The 20076-nt window shown below is 34.3% G+C and overlaps 1 protein-coding gene across 1 annotated transcript in view; it reads left to right on the top strand.

Moving 5' to 3' along the window:
* BRDT (bromodomain testis associated) overlaps window positions 1-20076 on the top strand; it is a 55777-nt gene that overhangs the window by 26653 nt on the left and 9048 nt on the right. The window contains exons 9-16 of the mRNA XM_025996441.2: window positions 166-354; window positions 953-1122; window positions 1199-1488; window positions 1574-1687; window positions 1807-1947; window positions 9003-9061; window positions 11413-11584; window positions 15864-15964. Of these exons, the coding sequence (XP_025852226.1) occupies window positions 166-354; window positions 953-1122; window positions 1199-1488; window positions 1574-1687; window positions 1807-1947; window positions 9003-9061; window positions 11413-11584; window positions 15864-15964 (1236 nt within the window). The remainder of the gene's footprint in view (window positions 1-165; window positions 355-952; window positions 1123-1198; window positions 1489-1573; window positions 1688-1806; window positions 1948-9002; window positions 9062-11412; window positions 11585-15863; window positions 15965-20076) is intronic.

Here is a 20076-nt window from a genome sequence, read left to right as displayed (position 1 = left end):
TAAGTTTAAGGTATGTAATATGGTGATTTGATGTGTATATTATGTAGTGATTACCACAAGGGAAAGTAGAATTATTATCAAAATATGATACTTTTGTTAAAGGGTGTTATTGCTGTATGTATTTGAAAATACAGAAAATCTTTATAATCTAAATTTCCATTATAGGATGTTTTTGAAATGCATTTTGCAAAGATCCCAGATGAACCTATCGAGGGTATGCCTGTCTGCTACATCAAAACAGATACCACAAAAATCCCTGGTAGAGAAAGCAGTAGTGAAGCTTCCTCTGAAGATAACTCTTCTGGTGATTCTGAAGATGAACGAGTTCAACGTCTTACAAAGCTTCAGGAGCAGGTATTTAATTGTATTGATAATTTTTTTGTATTTTTATGAGCTGTTGCAGCAAATCTATTATAAAATCCTTTTTGTAGATTAAAAGTCGTTACATTAAGATCACTTAGCATCTATGGCATTTACTTCTTGGCACATTTGTAATGCTTAATATTCTTTTCCTACCCAAATATCTATGTATCTTTAAATTCTGTTATTTATATTCCTCACCATCATGAGTTCATTCCATTGAAATGATTTATACGACATAATCCAGGATATTTTATGGATGAGATTTTTAACATTGCTACCTTTTGTGAGAAAATGTTAACTTACTCTGAGCTCAAGCCTGAAAAAAATAATTAACATTATCTGGAAATGTTAATTTTCATGGTCTGTTTTTAGTTGAATATCTAAATTTATGGGTTGAACACATGATAGTATTTTGATTTAATGTATGCCTTCAAAATAATGAATTTGTGGAATGAAATAAGACCCTGACAGAAATGTAATATAAAATGAATTTCAGGATACGCTTAACTTTTGAGTGCCTTCATTTTTTTTCTAATGTCTTTAATTATCTAGAGCTATGAATGTTTAAAGAATTTTTTTTCTTTATCAGCTGAAAGCTGTTCATCAACAGCTACAGGTTCTCTCTCAAGTACCTTTCCATAAGCTAAAGAAAAAGAGTAAGTCTAAAAGGGAAAAGAAAAAAGAAAAGATTAATAACAGAGATGAAAATCCAAAAAAAAAGTTTAAGCAAATGAAATTAAAGGAAAAGTCCAAAAACAAGTAAGTATCCTTTATAATGCCTTATTCATATAATAATATTATCTGAAATAAATTTGACTAACTAATTTTTGTTTAGTCAGCCAAAGAAGAGGAAACAACAGGTGTTTACTTCGAAACCTGAAGATGAGGATAATGCTAAGCCTATGAACTATGATGAGAAAAGGCAGTTGAGCTTGGATATAAACAAACTCCCTGGAGATAAACTTGGGCGAGTTGTTCATATAATACAATCAAGAGAGCCTTCACTGAGAAATTCCAACCCTGATGAGATAGAGATAGACTTTGAAACACTGAAAGCATCAACACTGAGAGAACTGGAAAAGTATGTTGCTGCATGTCTAAGAAAAAGACCGCTAAAGCCTCATGGTATGTATTACTGTGTATCAGTAGAAATCAGTCTGTACTTGTGTTACTTTTTGGTAATACTCTTTTTTACTCTTAAATCACATAGGTAAGAAAATAACAAAGTCCAAGGAGGAGTTTCATTCACAGAAAAAACAGGAGTTGGAAAAGCGGTTACTGGATGTCAATAATCAGTTAAATTCTAGAAAATGTCAAACAAAATGTAGGTGGCAGTTTTTTATGTGTTTTTTGTTTTTGTTTTTTAGGATGGCAGTTTTTAAAAAAACGTTCTTGTGATTATTTAATTATACTGGCATCGTAATGTGTTTCCATGTTTTGTAGCTGAGAAAACTCAGTCATCCAAGGCTGTTGGAAGTGGTTCCCGACTCAGTGAAAGCAGCAGCAGCAGCACAAGCAGCTCATCGGAGACCGAGAGTAGTAGCAGTGACTCGAGCTCCTCAGACAGCAGTGATTCCGAATCAGGTTAGCTGGCCCCTTACGTGTGCCTCTGTTTGTGGGAACAGTTTTTTTTTTTTTTTTTTGTATTATTGAGACTTAAACTTTTAAGAAATGTTTGTCACTTACCCAGAACCTATGGTTTGGATGCCACACTTATTTCATTACATGTTGACAATCTCACTATTTTCTTTAAAAAAAGATACCTGTGTAAAATGAAACTTCATAATATATGTATATGACTTAGAGGTTTGTAATATTGAAAAGAAGTTTACTAAAGGTGGGAGATACTTTCTTAATACATAATGCCAGATCTTCATGTGAGAAAATAACAAATAATAAAATTCCAATCTTCACTTCTTTTTATAAAATAATTATTTGAGGACATCTTTTACTTTACTCCCCATGATATATTAGACCACTCTAATGTTGCAAAGTATATCCTGTTGTGACAATATATTCTAAATTGAATAATCACTTTGAATTAAGACACCAGTCATCCCAGAAAATGTTTAAAGCAGAATCTTAGTCACTTTTGTGTTTTCTTCACTATAGAATATTATCTTCCATTTATAGAAAAATGTACTTCAATTAGAGATTTTCAATTATGCTAAAGTAAGGTACCATATTACTTTAGTAGTTTATCATCAGCTGTATCAAGCTTAATTCATTCATGTTTTCTTCGTGCTCTTTCATTGATGGTTATGTAGTTGACAAGTAGTCACTGTCCCAGGGATACCAACTTGGCAGTGGCATTCCATTATTGTCCAGCAAAAGGCACATTCAGAATACAGAGAATGTTTGTTTCCAAAATTTTGCTTTATTTTAAATGAGATGTTTCTCATTTGTCCTGAAATTCAGTTCTCTTTAAAAAAAAAATCCTACACAGAATATTGTCATATCAGGGATTCTTACCATTTGTAAGAGTATCTCTCATTCAATGTGTAGTAAGGATCTGCTGGCTTGCAAGTACACTATGTTTCACTTTTGGTTCTGTTTAGTTTGCATTTACGTGGTACTGATTGCTGCATTTTGTTTTTACATTTCTGAAGTATATAGTGGTAAACGTTTTTGTTAGAATAAAAAAATTACTTTTATTGGAATTTGTCATAGAAAATTTTTAAATTAATTTAGGGCTCTGATTATACATTATTTCCATATATCTGACTTGAAAGCATAAAACAATGCTGGAAAACTCTAAGTTGCATTTAGTATTTTAATTGTTATTAGCATTTGTAATTTCATCTAATAAAGCATTTGTGGCCTAATAAGTTAGAGCACTTTGTCTTTTATTTGTAGGGTAAAACTGAGTTATCCAATTATGTACTGACTACTGATTAATAAATGCCTTGAGCATTAGTGGGAAAGTGGAAAAGTACTGTATACAGAGTACTTCAATAAAGGTGTTCAAAAATACCTTAATTTTAATTGAAATTAGTTTCTGATAGATTCTTTCAATTACATTGCTTGAAGAGAAGATGTTTATTATCCACTATGTTCTTAAAATGGTGCAATATATGTTTTCCTAATTTTCTAGCAGAAAAAAATTATAATTTTTTATCACATTTGTGTTGAATTTTTATTTTATGACTGGCATTCTTGTTTAATGTCATCTTTTTCAATAATGGACTGTTTTTGAAAACATTGTTAAAATCAAAGTAGCACATTTTTATATTTCAACTGACATTATGGATAGTGTGTAAGTTTGTGACACTAAGGTCAGTCTGTCTTCTAACATGATAGTATGAATTTGCATTTTCCTTTGAAGTTTTTGTTTTATGGACATTGAAACTGTGTACTTCATTGAGAAAACACTTATAAATTGCAAACACAATGCCTACCTCCAATGAGCATTAAGTTCTGTTTCAGTTTTTGTTTGTTTTATTGTTTCACAAAATAAATTAGTGAGGGAATTTAGGACCTCTGTCCTAAATATTAACTTCAATTGCATGCATTAAAATGCTGTGAGGTTCTTAATTTTTAGTGTGTAATCTAAGAACATTTTTTACTTTCTTGAACAACAAAAACTATAAATAAAAGGATTATAAATGATGAAAAATAATTAAGTCAAATTGTATCAATAGCAATACTTAAAGTAAAAATAAGTAAAGCATCTACCATTCCTAATTGTGTACATGACATTCTCAAGGAGCAGATGACAAATCCCAAGTCTAAGTCTCAGGGTGGAGGGAAATGGAACTACTTACTGAGAAAATACAATTTGTGAAAATCAGGAATATTAGCAAACGCTTTATCTGTTATATAAGTAAAAATTAACTGAAAATATACATAAGATTGTAGCTTTAAAATTTATTATGATTCGCCCAGAACTAAAACTTAACGTTTGGAATATCTTTATTACCATAACTCTGGTTAATAAGACTTTCAGTTATTCAAGATAGGAGATATGAATAGAAGTTCATTTCTTCAAAATTTTAATAGAGGAAAGTTTTCTGGAAGCTTTGGTGAGAAATTCTTTTTTGATAGAAGGATATTGTCATAAGCCATTTTTTCTTAATCTATTTTTTATACCTGCCTTCTGGAATTTTTATAGCAGCCTGTACAGTCTTCTTAACCAAGTCATAATCTTTTGTAATTTTGGTTATCAGGGATGGAGCTCTACATTAACTTTTCTTAATTCTCCAATATTATTGACTTATATGGTTCTTTAGTTATCCTGTATAATGAGTTGGTCTGTCTTTACTGCAGTAGCATTCTTTTCAGATGTGCGAAATGGGTGTGTGAAATGTTTGAAAGGTAACATCTGTGAAAAACATTTAAGTGTTGTAAACTGTGTTGCAGTTGTTTATTCCACATTATTTAAATGATTGTCTTCTATGTATTCTCAAACTTATTTTATGCACTTTTGAAAAATACAGACTCAATTCTGCTTTGCTAAATAGGATTAAGTGGCAGAGCTGTGATTTCCAAGGCAAGTTTGATTTAAAAATTCTTTAACACTTCAAACAAGATATTAAGTCAGTTCCAAAATAGAGTTGGAATGAAAGCCCAAATCTTTGAAAAATATAAACGAGATATCTGTGGGGTAGAAACAGTACTTGAGTGCAGATTTGTTGTAATTTGGTTTTATTGTTTATTTTCTTGATTGACAGTAGCATATGCAAATTGTCATGTGCAGATTAGTCAAGAACATTTATTGAACATTGGAATAAATATAAAACCTTCCTAAATTATTTTTTCATGACCATCAAAATGTCATCAACTGTAAGGTTTGACATTAAAGTGAATTTCAGATGCTTATACCCTTGCTGGGGTCTGCTTGTATATACATATAACCTGGTGAGAGTTTTCTAATGTTCAACAATTTTGGCTATCCTGAGTGATATAATAGGGGAGGAATATAATAATTAATAGATTCAGTCCTGTGGATATTACTGAGAAATAATCAAATGGGAGTAGCTCATTGGTAGTAATGCTTTTGATAGAAATCTTATAGGAAACAACTTTGGAACTGTCTAAATGTAAGCTCAAATACTTGATTAGTGTAGAGTAGAATATCTTCCAGGAATGTTTATAATTTTAATTGTTTAATATTTAACACACAAAGGAACCCAGTGGTTAATTTGTTGCTTCATTTATTAGACTTCTTGCTTTTATTGGCTTCAGTGTAATATTCAGAGAATGAAATTTATAAAGTTCTTTAACAGGTTCTTTTTAAAAAAATTTCCTTAATCATGAATGAATTACAGATACGAACAAAACAAAACAATTTTTCTTTTTAGTTTTACAACCTAGGTTTTCTATAGAAATGACAAGGATATGATTTTTCCACACAAGGGGAAAAGGACAAAAAGGACTTGGTTCAAGTCTAGATTTTGTTTTACCCCTTTAGGAGAAGGATGGTTTAGTGAATGTAGGACGTAATAAAATGACAGTGTGGAGTAATCTTTTCCATTTAGGAGAAATGATCAGAGTTTATTATATAAATTTTTAAGACTTTATGACGTCCTCATCAGTTAAAGTGTTTTCAAAGCAAAAGCACCATAGAGATAAATTCAAGGACCCAAGCTTGATATATACTTGTATATATTGAGGTCCATATGTGAGCCTTGAGTCTTAGAAATTAGTGATGAATATTGTCTTGTGAACTTAAAATTTTTTGTCCTATATGGGCCTTCCTGCCTGAATATGCAGGCTGTGTAGAATAGTGTTATCTCAGTACATTAGAATCACCTGTAAAACTTAAAAATAGTATCCAAACCTGAATTGAATGGAGAATGGGGCCAGGTATATGTGATGTTAGAAGTATCTCAGGTGACTTTAATGTGCTGCCACACTTGAGAACCATTGGCCTTGGGTTTTTTCCTTTTGTTTCCTCTTTTCAGCTCTAGTTTTAATAATTTAGTAAAGGGAACATCAGTTTATTTAGTAATGAACCTTGCTTCTCCCTCTGCCCCACCCTCATGTATGTGTTTGCGCTCATTCTCTCTCCTCAAATAAATAAAATCTTTTAAAAAAATAATTGGGTATTTCTCTTATCTTAAAAAAGCACCAAATGCTTCAATAACAATTGCCAAGCAAGCAAATTTTTTAGTTCAAAAGCAAAATGCTTGATTTCTTTTTTCTTTTAATCAATAGAATACATCTTTGGTCATAAGTTTGGGCAAATCATTTAACATCTCTGGACATTCTTTCTTACAAAATAAGGTAGCAAACCCTAGTACTGAACTCCTATTACCTTTCTAAATTCTGTACTATGTAATGCAGTGTGCTTTATTTTTCTAACTTAAAAGTATTTTTTTCCTGCTTATATGGCATAAAATTCTGGTTTTGCACTACAGTATTATATTTATATTTAGCTTATTATATTTTTTAGGCCATACTATCTTGCTGATAATATTTGCTGTCTCTAGAGCATTCATCTCAGTGCTTTCATAGGTTATGGTATTAAACCAACTCTTGGATTGGTTTAATATTTGATTGCAGCTCTCTCTTTTATTCTATGATGGAATTTTTTGCGTTAGTTTAAAATGAAGACTTCCCAATCAAAGTTTTATATTGAAGTTCTGGGAAAGATTTGAAAATAGAACATATTACTACATAACACGCATAATATTCATTTGCATATTTGCATAACACATATACCTGATTTGATCCTCTTAAGGTAGGTATGCATATTATCACAGTTCCCTAGAGAATCGGTTGACACCATAATGCTCAATTTCATTAATGATTGTAAAACCTGGGGCTTCTTCACTAATTAAAATGAGATCTTAAGCTTAATAGTAAAAATGTGTATGTTGGCCTTTTAATTGCAAAGTCCAGGAACTCATAAATAAATAGAAACTCATAAATAAATAGAAATAAACAGCATAAACTTTACTATGTTTCTGGAAAGTCAACTATGTAAGAGTAGAATAAGCCAAAAGGCTGAGTTTTAGTCTGTCATTATTCATCTCTCCATAGTCTGTAAGACTTTTATGAAACATACTGTATTGGGTGGTTTTGACATTTTTTTAAATTGAAATATAATTGGCACACAATATCCTATTATTTTCAGGTATATAATACAGTATTCAGCATTTGTATACACTGCAAAATAGTGACTACAATAAGTCTAGTTACCAATCTGATTTTTTTCAATTAAAAATTCTTTGATTCCTTTTGCTACTATCTTCAGATTTGGAGATGGTAATTTTTAAAATTCTGAGTTTTATTATTATGTATCAGAAAAATAATGCCCTTCAATTTCTTAGTAGAACACTAATGAGGTATGTCATATTTTATTGTACTTAAAGAGTTTATGTAAATCATAGAATAATGTAGTTTAGCTGCATATTTGAATAGTTAAGATGGATGTGTAGATGTGCATATAGTATATGATCATATTAATTAAGTCTGTTTTTTTTTGTTCAAAGCCAAAACCATAATGTATTCCCTAAATGTGAGAGCTACCTGGATCTATAGCCTCAATCTATGCTGTCTGTATTTTTCCCTTCCCTTCCATCTAACCCCAACATTTAAATAATACTTAGTGGAGTGACATTAAGATGGTTTGTGTCATTTCAAATATTTGAATTCTTTAAATTAAAGCACTTCATTGAGTAGCATTTAGCAGTTTTAACAATGTCCAGCATCAAACATTTTAGGAGAGGAAAGAACAGTAACACATCCAGTGGAAACTGATGGCATTTCAGGAGGCAGAAGGTAATTATTAAAATTAGAATGTTTAAAGTTTGAATAAGATTTTATGTTAAACCAGCTTTGGTGCCCTGGAGCCTGAAGCAAATGAGCTCCGGTGGCTCATGAATGCTGACCTGGAGAAATGGGTGAAGGCATTAACTGCCTATTTGGTGCTTTACCACATTGACCTAGGCTTATGATTGGGGAGAACAGCACCAGAACCAACTGTAAGATTAAGAAGAACCTATGAGCACCATGTCAGATCTTTTTATATCTATTCTACCACCAGTGTCCACTATAAAGGTATTTCTAAAGGTAAAGAAGGTAGTGTAAAAACCATTTTTTGCTACATAGTTGAGGCTGCCAAATAGCTAGAAAGTAAATAAATAAAGGATTATTTGGAGTCTTTCCTATAATGTTTAGTAAACAGAGCAAACTTTATCATGAAATCGAAGCTTCACTTTTCATAAAAGACTCAGATAAGTGACATACCCTTCTCTTTATAGTATTCTTAATTATTTTAATTAAGTCCCTTATGGCTTTATTTATGGCTAATTGATAAAAGATTTTACTATAGTTCATCCTACTTGTTTAAAACCTTATCTGTGTTGTAACTTGTTCCTTTTTAAACTATTACTTATTCAGACTCTTTGCTATGCTATTCTTTTTGCTTAAATAACCCAAATTGAAATTTGTGAGTGGATATTTATTCCATTATATGGAAAAGAAAATATCCCTATTAAAAAGCAAGTATCGCTTTATAATTTTGACTGATTGAAAGGTCAAAACTTGGTAACTATAATAATTTCTTGATCTAAGGTATTAAAAGTATTTTCTTGAAATGACCATTTTATTTCTAATATGAAAAACATTTATAACTTAAATGGTAAGTTTTTAAGCTGCCAAATAGTGAAATCTTTTTTTATATACATTTGCAGAAATGTTTCCTAAATTTACTGGAGTAAAACAGAATGATTCTCCTAAAGAACAAGTAAAGGTAAGTTAATTCTTCATTTTTTATCTTAGAATTTTAAAATGTACGTTATGTCACTGGTGTGATAAATCATATAAAATTTGTTTTGATTTTATTTACAATGAAGAGCTGTCACTCTTTTTCCATTTGTCAACTAAATATTGCAAGATGTCTTCCTCAAGAATATTGAACACAGGAACTGTTTGGCTACATTTTTTCTAAAAAGATGTAACTGTTCTATAAATAAAACAGAGTAGAACAAATTATAAGAGTATGGAATTAGTCTTGAGGTCTAAATACAGAAGGAAGGTCTTGCTTTTTCTATATGCACACAGTAGGATGTAGGGTATGCACAGTAAGGTAGAATTTCTAAAGGTAGGAGGAAAATGGTAGGGTTTAAGATGAAGCTCATAATTACCAGCTATTAATTTTAGGACATCTATGATTAGTAGTTGATGTGCTTTGGAAAGGATAGAAGTAATTTTATCTCTTACTAATTCAGGTTGGTCTCATTAAATTTTAATTTTCTGAACCCTTCTCAGATATAGAATTATAGGTATATATACCTTTATTAAATTATACATTTTTAACATCTAACTAGATTAGGGATATTCAACATAAATACTTGTTTTGAGGGAGCTCTCAGTTGTAAGAAGAAATATAATCACATGGTTAAGAGGTTGTATGAGGGACGCCTGGGTGGCTAAGCGGTTTGGCGCCTGCCTTCGGCCCAGGGCGTGATCCTGGAGTCCTGGGAGAGAGTCCCACGTTGGGTTCCCTGCATTGAGCCTGCTTCTCCCTCTGCCTATGTCTCTGCCTGCCTCTCTCTCTCTCTCTCTCTCTCTCTCTCTCATGAATAAATAAATAAAATATTTAAAAAAAGAGGTTGCATGGTTAGTGCTATAATTTATATTCATAATTTATTGAGAAAATGAAGAAGGAATATATACACTGCCTGAAGGAGAGAATGCTTAAAACAGGTTAATAACTAAAGGGAAAAGGAAGGAATGGTTACTACATTGACACAGATTAAGGACTTATTTTTTTAAAGGTGTAGCATGAAGAGAGGCAAAACACAGGTGGTGTATTCAGGGAAATGTGGTAACAGAGGGTATTTGTAAAGGATTAGTTGGCTTGGGAGATAGAATAGGGAGGATTTTGAATGCCTAGGTGAAGTGTTGACTGATTTGGTAGGCAAGAACGAGTTCTTGAAGGCTTTTGAGTGGGAACAAGAAACATAATCTGTTGTCATAGGTATTGGAGGAATCAAAATTATATCAATGAGTTTTGAAATTTTATACCTATAGAATGCTGTCTTAATGATCTGCTTGTGGCCAGAATTTTTTCAGTGCCCCTCACTGAGGAACAGAATGCCCATTGATAATAAAAAAGGGAATATATTTTTAGGAATATGAATAAATGCATATATTTTTGTGTTTCAGAAAGTGATTTTTTTTTTTTTCTGATTTAAACCTCAGCATTTGACTTTAGGTTTTGAGCTTAGGTTTATATTATTGTAGGTATAAACATTCCTAGGGCATTAGTTTTATTCAAGCTAGCATAGGTATTCATACACTTGCCTTGTCTTTTCATTCACCCTAACTCCTTTGTTAGATGGAGGAGAAAGACTGTCTTACTCATCTCTGTACTACCTGCAACTTAAAGCTTAGTAGATAAGGTACCTAGGCTTTGGTATCTTAGCTTGCAACTGAGTAGATGTGAGATTCTAGGTAAATTGCTTTTATTATATTTAAGTCCCATTGTAAGCTGTAGATGGGGATGATAGTTATACCAAACTCAAGAGATTATTGTGAGAATTGAACTATATGAAGGGCTTAGCCTAGTACCTCATACATTATAGGCATTAAATAAGTGTTAGCTATTATAATAGTTTTTACTTAATAAATTAATCAGAATTTGTTGATAGTCTACAGGTTAACTATCATGTGACTTTTACCCACTCTTCCCATTATGCCTATAATTCAGTAAGGATAGGAGGTAAAAAAAAAGTGGATTAGCCTCTAGATTGGGTATAAAAGCTCAGTTTTTATTTTCCATAGCTCACAGGAAAGCATTTCAAAATAAGCAGCACTATTTAATAACATGCCTAAGGCTATATGTATTATTAAGATTATCGGTTTCAACTAACTCTGCTTAAAACTATAGGATGGACAAGCCATTTAATCTTTCCACATCTTGATTTTCTCATCTGTAAGAATGGGATAATTACACCTTATAAGTTTGTGTAACTTAAGTAATACCATTTTTTTAAGAGTATTGTTATGTTTTTTCCTCTGTGTTTTAAATTTTTTTAGTTAAACCACTTGTGTGATTAAAACTCTGAATGACAATTTTATTTATCTTTGTCTTAACAGATACAGCATTCTGTGCAAGATAAAACGTCTGCAAAAACTACCCTTGTTTGTCAGACTTCATATTCGTGTGAAACACCACCAAATTACCATCAGTCAGCATTGAATCATCAAGAATTAGAACATTTACAGGGTGCAGAAAACATTTCACCTTTACAAATTCCACCTCCCTCAGGTAAAAAGTTAATTAGTAAATAATAAACTCCAGGTTAGAAAAAATCACCGAAGCACATTGTTAGAGATTATCTGCTTTATACTTAAGATACTCATTACATTTGAATAAGAAAATTATGTGGACAGTTCACATGCAACTTACTTTCAAGTAGATTATGTACATTGGCATTGGCATATGCCATATATTAAAACCTTTCACTGCCAGTCTACTACTCTACTACTACTACTACTACTACTACTACTACTACTACTACTGAGTTCTGAGCAGATTTAGAATTTTGCTCTAACTTCCATGATGCTTATTTGAATTGGAAAGGTAGGATGGAATATGGAAAAGATAGAGATTATATAGGTAGAGAAATTAAGTTATATACATGAGAAATCATTTAAAACTAAGGAAACCTGGGCTAGAAATACTTGCCTAGCAGTGGTTCCCTCCCATTTGCCAAAACATCTTCGAAATCTGGCTAAATTTTTATATTGTTAGATTCATTTGACTAAATATCCTGTCTGTTAGTCTTGTCGGAAGTGAAAATATTGCTTGTCTCATCTTGATTCTCCTGCCAGTGTTTGGCACAAAGGATAATTCTCTGATACTGATGAACTCAGCCTAGGAGTACCTGAACCTTAAGATACTATTCAGGTCTAACCTAAAGGCAGATGTGAATGTTCCTTATCCACATCTCCTTCCCTTTAGGCTGCTCACTGGTTTGTATTTGGCCTTCCAATGACAGTGGTTTCTCCAAAGCAGAAGAAATTTCTAAATTGTTTTACAACAGCACAGATTAGGAGGAACAGAGAAATTTTGATACTCCTTTATTGCTTCTAGTGGTAGCTCCCTACTGTTCTTTGAATACTTCATTTTGTATTTAACTCAAGTTATAGCTCTTCCCAAAGCAACACTGGAGGGCATCCCAGAAATAAAGATAAAGATCCAAAGTATGAAATACTTACATCCATCCTTTGGTGGAAAAAAGTTTTCAAATTATGCAGGAGCATAACTGAAAATGTAGTAATTCATGAATTACCTTGAATACAAGTGTTCCATTTGGGTCTTTTATTTTGTATACAAGTAGCTTCAAACAGGAGCATAGTGAAATCTGATTTTATATTAGGAAGTGGTTGTTGCTTAACTATCTAGAGGATGGATTAAAGTGAAGATGCTCTGGAGTAGTTGGGACCAAGTAAGGAAGCTGAGTGCTATAGTTTAGGAAGGAAATTATGAGGACCAAAACTAAGGCATGGAAAGGTATGTATGGAAAGGAAATGGATAAATTATAAAAATATTTTTGTGGTGCAGCTGATAGGCTTTGTTACAATAAATATCTTGCCAAGGTATCATCCAATAGCTGGATTGAAGATAAGAGGTAGGGCTGCCCGGGTGGTTTGGTGCCGCCTTCAGTTCAGGGCGGGATCCTGGAGACCCGGGTTCAAGTCCCAGGTTGGGCTCCCTGCATGGAGCCTGCTTCTCCTCTCCCTCTGCCTGTGTCTCTGCCTCTCTCTCTCTCTCTCTGATGAATAAATAAATAAAATCTTAAAAAATAAAAAGAAAAGAAGAGGTAGTGCTCACTTTGGATGTGTTTGAGGTACTAGAGTATCTAATTGGAAATCTACAACCGTAAATAAGTTTCTGAAACTAACAGGATATAATGAGAACTATAATTTAGGAATTACCAGTGCATAGAAGCTACTTGAAACAGAATGAATGAACACACCCAGGAAAATGTATAGAGCAGGAAGAGAAAGATCAAGCACAAAATTCTAAGAAACAAAACTTCCTCAGTTAAAATAGAAAAAAGTAAGGTTAAAAGATGATGTAATCAAATCACAAGAATATAAAAACACCACAAGAGTATATACTGCAAAGGATTAATGTAAGATTAGGAGTGAGGAGAGAGGATTAAAATTGGCAGTGTGGGGGCAGCCCTGGTGGCCCAACGGTTTAGCGCTGCCTTCAGCCGAGGGTGTGGTCCTGGAGACCCGGGGTCAAGTCTTGCATCAGGCTCCCTGCATGAAATGGAGCCTGCTTCTGCCTGTGTCTGTGCCTATCTCTCTCTCTCTCTCTCTCTCCATGTGTCTCTCATGAATAAATCTTTTTTTTTTTTTTTTAAGATTTTATTGAGAGAGAGAGGCGGGGGTCAGAGACGCAGGCAGAGGGAGAAGCAGGCTCCATGCAGGGAGCCCGACGTGGAACTCGATCCTGAATCTCCAGGATCACGCCCTGGGCTGAAGGCGGCACTAAACTGCTGAGCCACCTGGGCTGCCCAATTAATTAAATCTTAAAAAAATAAAAATTGGCAGTGTGAAGTTTTTTTTGCTTTTGCAAAAAGTTTTTTTTACTAGCCATTGTGATTGGGGTAGAAGACAGTTTTTCTAAGTTGAGAAATAATGGAATGTGGATGTACACTAGTCTTCCAGTAAGTTTATTGGTGGAGAAGATAGCTATGGCTTTAACAGAAAAATAGTTTTGGGGGCGTTTTTTTGGTGGGAGTTTTTTGGTAAGATTAGGAGACATTGTTTCAATATGTTTGAGTTTTTGAATCAGAGAGATTTGGACATGTTTAAAGGTTGATCAGAAAGAGCCATAATATAGAAACTATTTTTATTATAGTAAATTCATGGAATTTTGGTAGGCATAGCCCTGAAGAAGTAGATAGTGGAAAATAATGCAGTCAAGATGGTCCTTTGTTCCTATTTTAAGAAAACATCTTATCTATGGAAAGTCAGGCTTTCAAAATCTAAGCCTTCTGTTGGAGTAATTTTATTGTATGGATTAAATTTTTATTTATATGTGATTGTGAGTAAAAGGAATTTGTGTGACTATTATATAAAAGGAATGCAAATGTTTGGACAATGCCAGAGTGGCTATTCTGTTGCACTTACCAAATTTTTCAGAATCAAGTGTTTTCCATTTTCCAACTGTAGGTGGCACAATGCCCAAGGGAAACTGCAAATGTATATAAGCTAAAGTTACTTTTCTGGAATTTAATCTTGATGGAAATAAAGTTTTAGTTAAATCTTCTTAAACAATGAGTTTTTTCACTTAAGTTTTAATAAAAGTTTGACAAAATGTTAGGAGTACATAAAAACTTTAGGAAATCGAATCACATGTTAGCAGTTTATTTCAAAATTACTGCCATCGTTTCCACATGAACTAAAAAATGCCTTTTTTCCTTAAAATAAGTTGGTCTTAAGTTACAAAAGATTAATGGCCTTATCCTTTTAACTTCTTCATTTCCCAGATTCATTTCTCAGCTTATAAATCTTCACTCAGTTATATTAAGAATTTTTTAAAAAATCAAATGCTTATGTTGTCATATCATTGTGAATTAACATAGCAAATGAAAAGGTAAATCAGGGATTCCTGAGTGGTGCAGTGGTTTGGCGCCTGCCTTTGGCCCAGGGCTCGATCCTGGAGACCCGGGATCGAATCCCACGTCGGGCTCCCGGTGCATGGAGCCTGCTTCTCCCTCTGCCTATGTCTCTGCCTCTCTCTCTCTCTCTCAGTGTGTGACTATCATAAATAAATAACATTAAAAAAATAATAATTTATTAAAAATATGGCTTAAAGGATATAAGGAATTTTGTTAGCATATATAACCACTGTAGTTCAAAGATAAGTCAGTCTTTAGGCATGATTTGACCAAGGCTTATGCTCTTTTTATGTAGTTATCTTTATCAATAATAAGTGAAATATTTGTATGAAAAATTAACAACTAATAGGATTACATGTTCTATTCTCTTCACCCCAGAGCCAACCTTTTACATTTTGTACTATCTCCTCACTAGTTATTATAGGTATTTAGTGTCTTCGTTCTTCCATTCTTTGTGTTTTCTTTGTTTTTAATTTGGCCACCAAGAAGTATCTTTCCCTGGGAGCCCTGCATTGGCTTCAGACTGCTCTTTCCTAAATGACTCACTAATGTCTGTAGGGTTACCATGATTGGTTTGGCCTAATAAAAACCTGTTTCTAGAGCTGAGCATCAGTTTGCACACTGGAGGACTGTTAGACCAAAGGGACAGATAAAACGGATTTTGGTAGGTGAGTCACAGTGTCAACTATAATGTAGATAAAACAAGAGGACAAATTTCAAATGAAAAAATGTTTATTTTACAGTTCCTCAACTAAGAATATTCCAAAGTTAAAATAATATCAAAAATTAATCACTTTGTTTTCATAGTTTCTGACCTGGGTAGGTTGGGAAGGGAAAAAAAGTCAAATTATGGACAAACAAAATGAAATCACTTCATTATACTGTTCTAAAACTGTGTGCATCTAGGTGATACTGAACAGCATTTGAATGGCCTAACTGTGATGCATCAGTCTGATGATAATGACACAAGAGTGTTAGAATCTGAATGTCAAGTACCTGTGCAGAAGGTAAGAGAGTGATGTTATTTTTTCCTCACGGATCTTGGAGGGTTTTAAAATTGAATATGGAAGTGGAACAAGGGGTATTTTAAGCCTTATCTTGAATGAGATTTTGGATCTCTAAGCTTATTTAATTAAAAAGAAATATTCTTTGGCCTCTTCAATTAAAAAAAAAAAAGTTAAAACAAAACAAAACAAAACAAAAGTTATTTGTGAGCAACACCTCCCCCATACCCTCTACCATCAGTTCTCATGCATGTATTTAATTATAAGTTCTATAATGCTGGTATTTGCCAACTATCCTGATTTTATTTTTTTAAGATTTTATTTATTTATTCATGAGAGACACAGAGAGAGAGGGAGAGGCAGAGACACAGGCAGAGGGAGAAGCAGGCTCCATGCCGGGAGTCCGATGCGGGACTTCATCCCGGGACTCCAGAATCACGCCCTGAGCCGAAGGCAGGTGCTAAACCACTGAGCCACCCAGGGATCCCCCTATCCTGATTTTAAAACATTTCATAAAGCTATCTTTTAGAATTTGTTATGGGGGATTTCCTAATGGAGTCTTTGGTGCACTTAACACTCAAACTACACATTGATCGTTCTTTCAACAAATATAAACGTTTTAGATGCATTAGGTATATCAGGTACTCTTCTAAGCATTTGAGTCATTCTCTGAAACTTAACTGTGAAGGAGATGTTTATATCTCTTCTCTATTCCCTCCCCCCTGCCTTTCTCCTACCTTTCCTCTCTTCCTTCTTTTCTTTTTTTTTCCTTGCAGTACTTCAGAGGACAAATCTTATTATTCCTAAGTGTTTGGGCACACTTAGGAATATCTAACATTTCACCATAAGGAGCATACTGATTTGATCCTTGTGTTTTCATAATATTTTAAATTTTCTTAGGTAATGTGCCAATAATTACTATCATCAGAGATTATGTTGAATTTAGGTGTTTTGTTGTTGATAAGAATCATTTTTAAAAGTGCCCTTTTTAAAAAAGATTTTATTTATTTATGACACAGAGAGAGAGAGGCAGAGAGACACACGCAGAGGGAGAAACAGGCTCCATGCAGGGAGCCTGACGTGGGACTCAGTCCTGGGTCTCTAGGATCACAACCCAGGCTGAAGGCGGCGCTAAACTGCTGGGCCACCTGGACTGCCCAAAAAAGTGCCATTTTTAAAAGAGCCACCCACTGACTGGGTGGCTCAGTGGATTAAGCATCCCTTTAGCTCAGGTCATGATTCCAGGGTCCTGGGATCGAGCCCTATGTTGGGCTCCCTGCTCAGCAGGGCATCTGCTTCTCCCTCTGCCACTGCTCCCCTGCTTGTGCTCTCTCGCATTCTTCTCTCTCTTTCTCTCTCTCTAAAATAAATAAATGAAATCCTTAATAAAGTACCTTTTCTGATACCCAACATTAATTTTTTATTTTACTGGGTTTTATTTATTTTTTTTTATTTTATTTATGATAGTCACAGAGAGAGAGAGAGAGAGAGAGGCAGAGACACAGGCGGAGGGAGAAGCAGGCTCCATACACCGGGAGCCCGACGTGGGATTCGATCCCGGGTCTCCAGGATCGCGCCCTGGGCCAAAGGCAGGCGCCAAACCGCTGCGCCACCCAGGGATCCCTTTACTGGGTTTTAATAACAAAAGTGTTACCCATCCCCTTTAGGATGAAAAGAATAGTGCCACAGAATTTCTTAAATATTTGGTTTACTATAATCTTTATGTTTCTAATTTAACAAAACTATAATTTTGACTGGCCCAAAATAAAGTTTGAAAACAATAAGAAAATTTCCAAAAGGGCAAAATAAGCAGAAAAACATCCAGTATATGTCATATGGTTGCAGTTTGTGCCATAGGTAAATGTGACATGTCTACTTTATTTCCAGTGCCTAGCAGGTAGTAGAAACTAAAATGTTGAAATGAAAGCTTAAGGAGGAATGGGATTGTGTGGCTTTTTCTCTTCACAAGAGACTTTCTATTCTTGGCATTGTTCCTTTACTGTCGATAGCAGCGTTACCTCCTATTGAGAAGATAGGTTATAGAATATCGGTGCTCGAAGAGATACTTTGAGTATTACTCTGTATGCATAAACCCTACAGCCCAGGTGGTTCAAGCATCTTGCCCAAATAAGAGCTGAGAATAAAACAAAAAATTTTGATGAACATTCAACCTCTTGTCTTCTTACTCAGAAGTCCTAGCTTTGCCATTCTCTTACTTCAGCCTCAGGAAAAGTTATCTCTTATTACCAAAATTAATTCATCTCTGTTCTTTTTCTTTTTTTGTAATATTTTACTTTTATTCATGAGAGACACACAGAGAGGGATAGAGACTTGGAGAGAGGGAGAAGCAGATTCCATGCAGGGAGCCCGATGCGGGACTCAATCCTGGGATTCCAGGATCTCACCCTGGTCCAAAGGCAGGCGCTAAACCGCTGAGCCACCCAGGCATCCCAATTCATCTCTGTTCTTAATTCTTTTGCACTCAGCAGATTTATTTTGGAGGTCTCCTTCCATCTCTAAAATCTTTATTATTCCTTTTTGTCTTATTTTCCCACTACGCCAGGGTTTCTTTAGTTTAGCACTATTGACATTTTGGGCTTGGATAAGTCTGTATTGGGGGTAGGGCTATGCATTGTAAAATACTGAACAGGAACCTTAGCCTCTTCCTCACTGGATGCTAGTAGTACCCTTTCCCCCACCCCTGTGTGGCAACCAAAAGCATCCACTTACATTGCCAGTTGTCTTCCCTGGACAGAGGGGAATCACCCCCAGGTGAGAACCAGTGCCTTAATTTTGCCTGGCTGCTCCCCTATCCCTATTATTTGGCTTATCAGAGGAACCAGTAACCTCTAAAATTGTTACATCCTTCCCAAAATTGATACAGTGAGAAGCCAGAACATTCTACTACTTCTCTAATTGAACATCCACTATGGTGATTTCAGTTTTAGTCTCTCTGTAAATGACCCAAATACATATTTCTAGTCCTGACTTCCTATGATAAACATTTTTGATGACTTCTCGGTCTTCTGCAGCCAAGGAGTTGCCACACAGGGGTGGGAGAAAGGGTGCTGCTAGCATCCAGTGAGGGAGGCTAAGGTTCCTGTTCAGCATTTTACAATTCTTTGATTCATTTCTAATATGTCTCCTTTTTTTTCAACCTCATAAACCAGCACTTACTCTTTTAATCTGAGCTCTTTTTAACATAACTGGTCTAACTTGAGACCCTCCTTATTCTAATCCATTTCACTTTTAACATTCTTACGTTGTTCTTCCTGATGTGTTCTCTTGATGACATTACTCATCTGTATGAAACCACCACTGGTTTCCAACTTTGACTCCAGAATGAAGATTAAACACCTTTACATTATGACCCGAAACTAACTTTTCAATCTGAACTAGATGCCTTATAACTCATTGCAACTGAACTATTCATTTCTCTCCAGATTATCCCTATTTATGCCTTTAATTATATTCATTCTTAATGAGGAATGCTTGCCATTCTCATATCTACCTTTCTAGTTGTTTTATTCTTTGTTATTCCTGAAAAACTGTCCTATACTCCCAAACCCACATACAAAGTTTACTATTTTAGCATCTGCCAAAATTTCATTGCAGTTAAGTAGAAATTTCAGGCACAAGGCTAGAGACCAGTTTTTATCCTTCCTTTATTCCCGGTTTAATATATACCATCGGGTATTGCCATAGTTGTTTCAAACCTCTATCTGAAGATGGTATGCTTTAAATGACTGAGTAGTCAGATGAATTCTACAGTGGGTATTTAGCTTATTCCATGGGTAAAAACAAAAATAGGTTTTATTGACAACATATGGGAAACACTTCCAAAGGACATCTGGGTGACCACTGATAATGTCTGACTTTTATTAATTCATTTATAGCTTTTATTATATGAGATACCTTAACTCAGGTACCTTAACTCAATGTTCACTTTGTTGAGAGTTTTTATCATATAAAAAAACAGCTGTTGGGGTGCTTGGGTGGCACAGTCAGTTAAGCATCTTGACCCTTGGGTCGTAGTCCAGCGGTCATGCGATTGAGCCACACGTTGGACTTTGTGCTCAGCACACAAGTCTGCTTGGATTTCTTGCTTCCTCTGC

This window comes from Vulpes vulpes, chromosome 3 (genome assembly GCF_048418805.1).
Source record: "Vulpes vulpes isolate BD-2025 chromosome 3, VulVul3, whole genome shotgun sequence".
NCBI classification, from domain to species: Eukaryota; Metazoa; Chordata; class Mammalia; order Carnivora; family Canidae; genus Vulpes; species Vulpes vulpes.
Note: the sequence above shows the minus strand (reverse complement) of the source record. Positions and strands in the feature narration are given on the sequence as shown.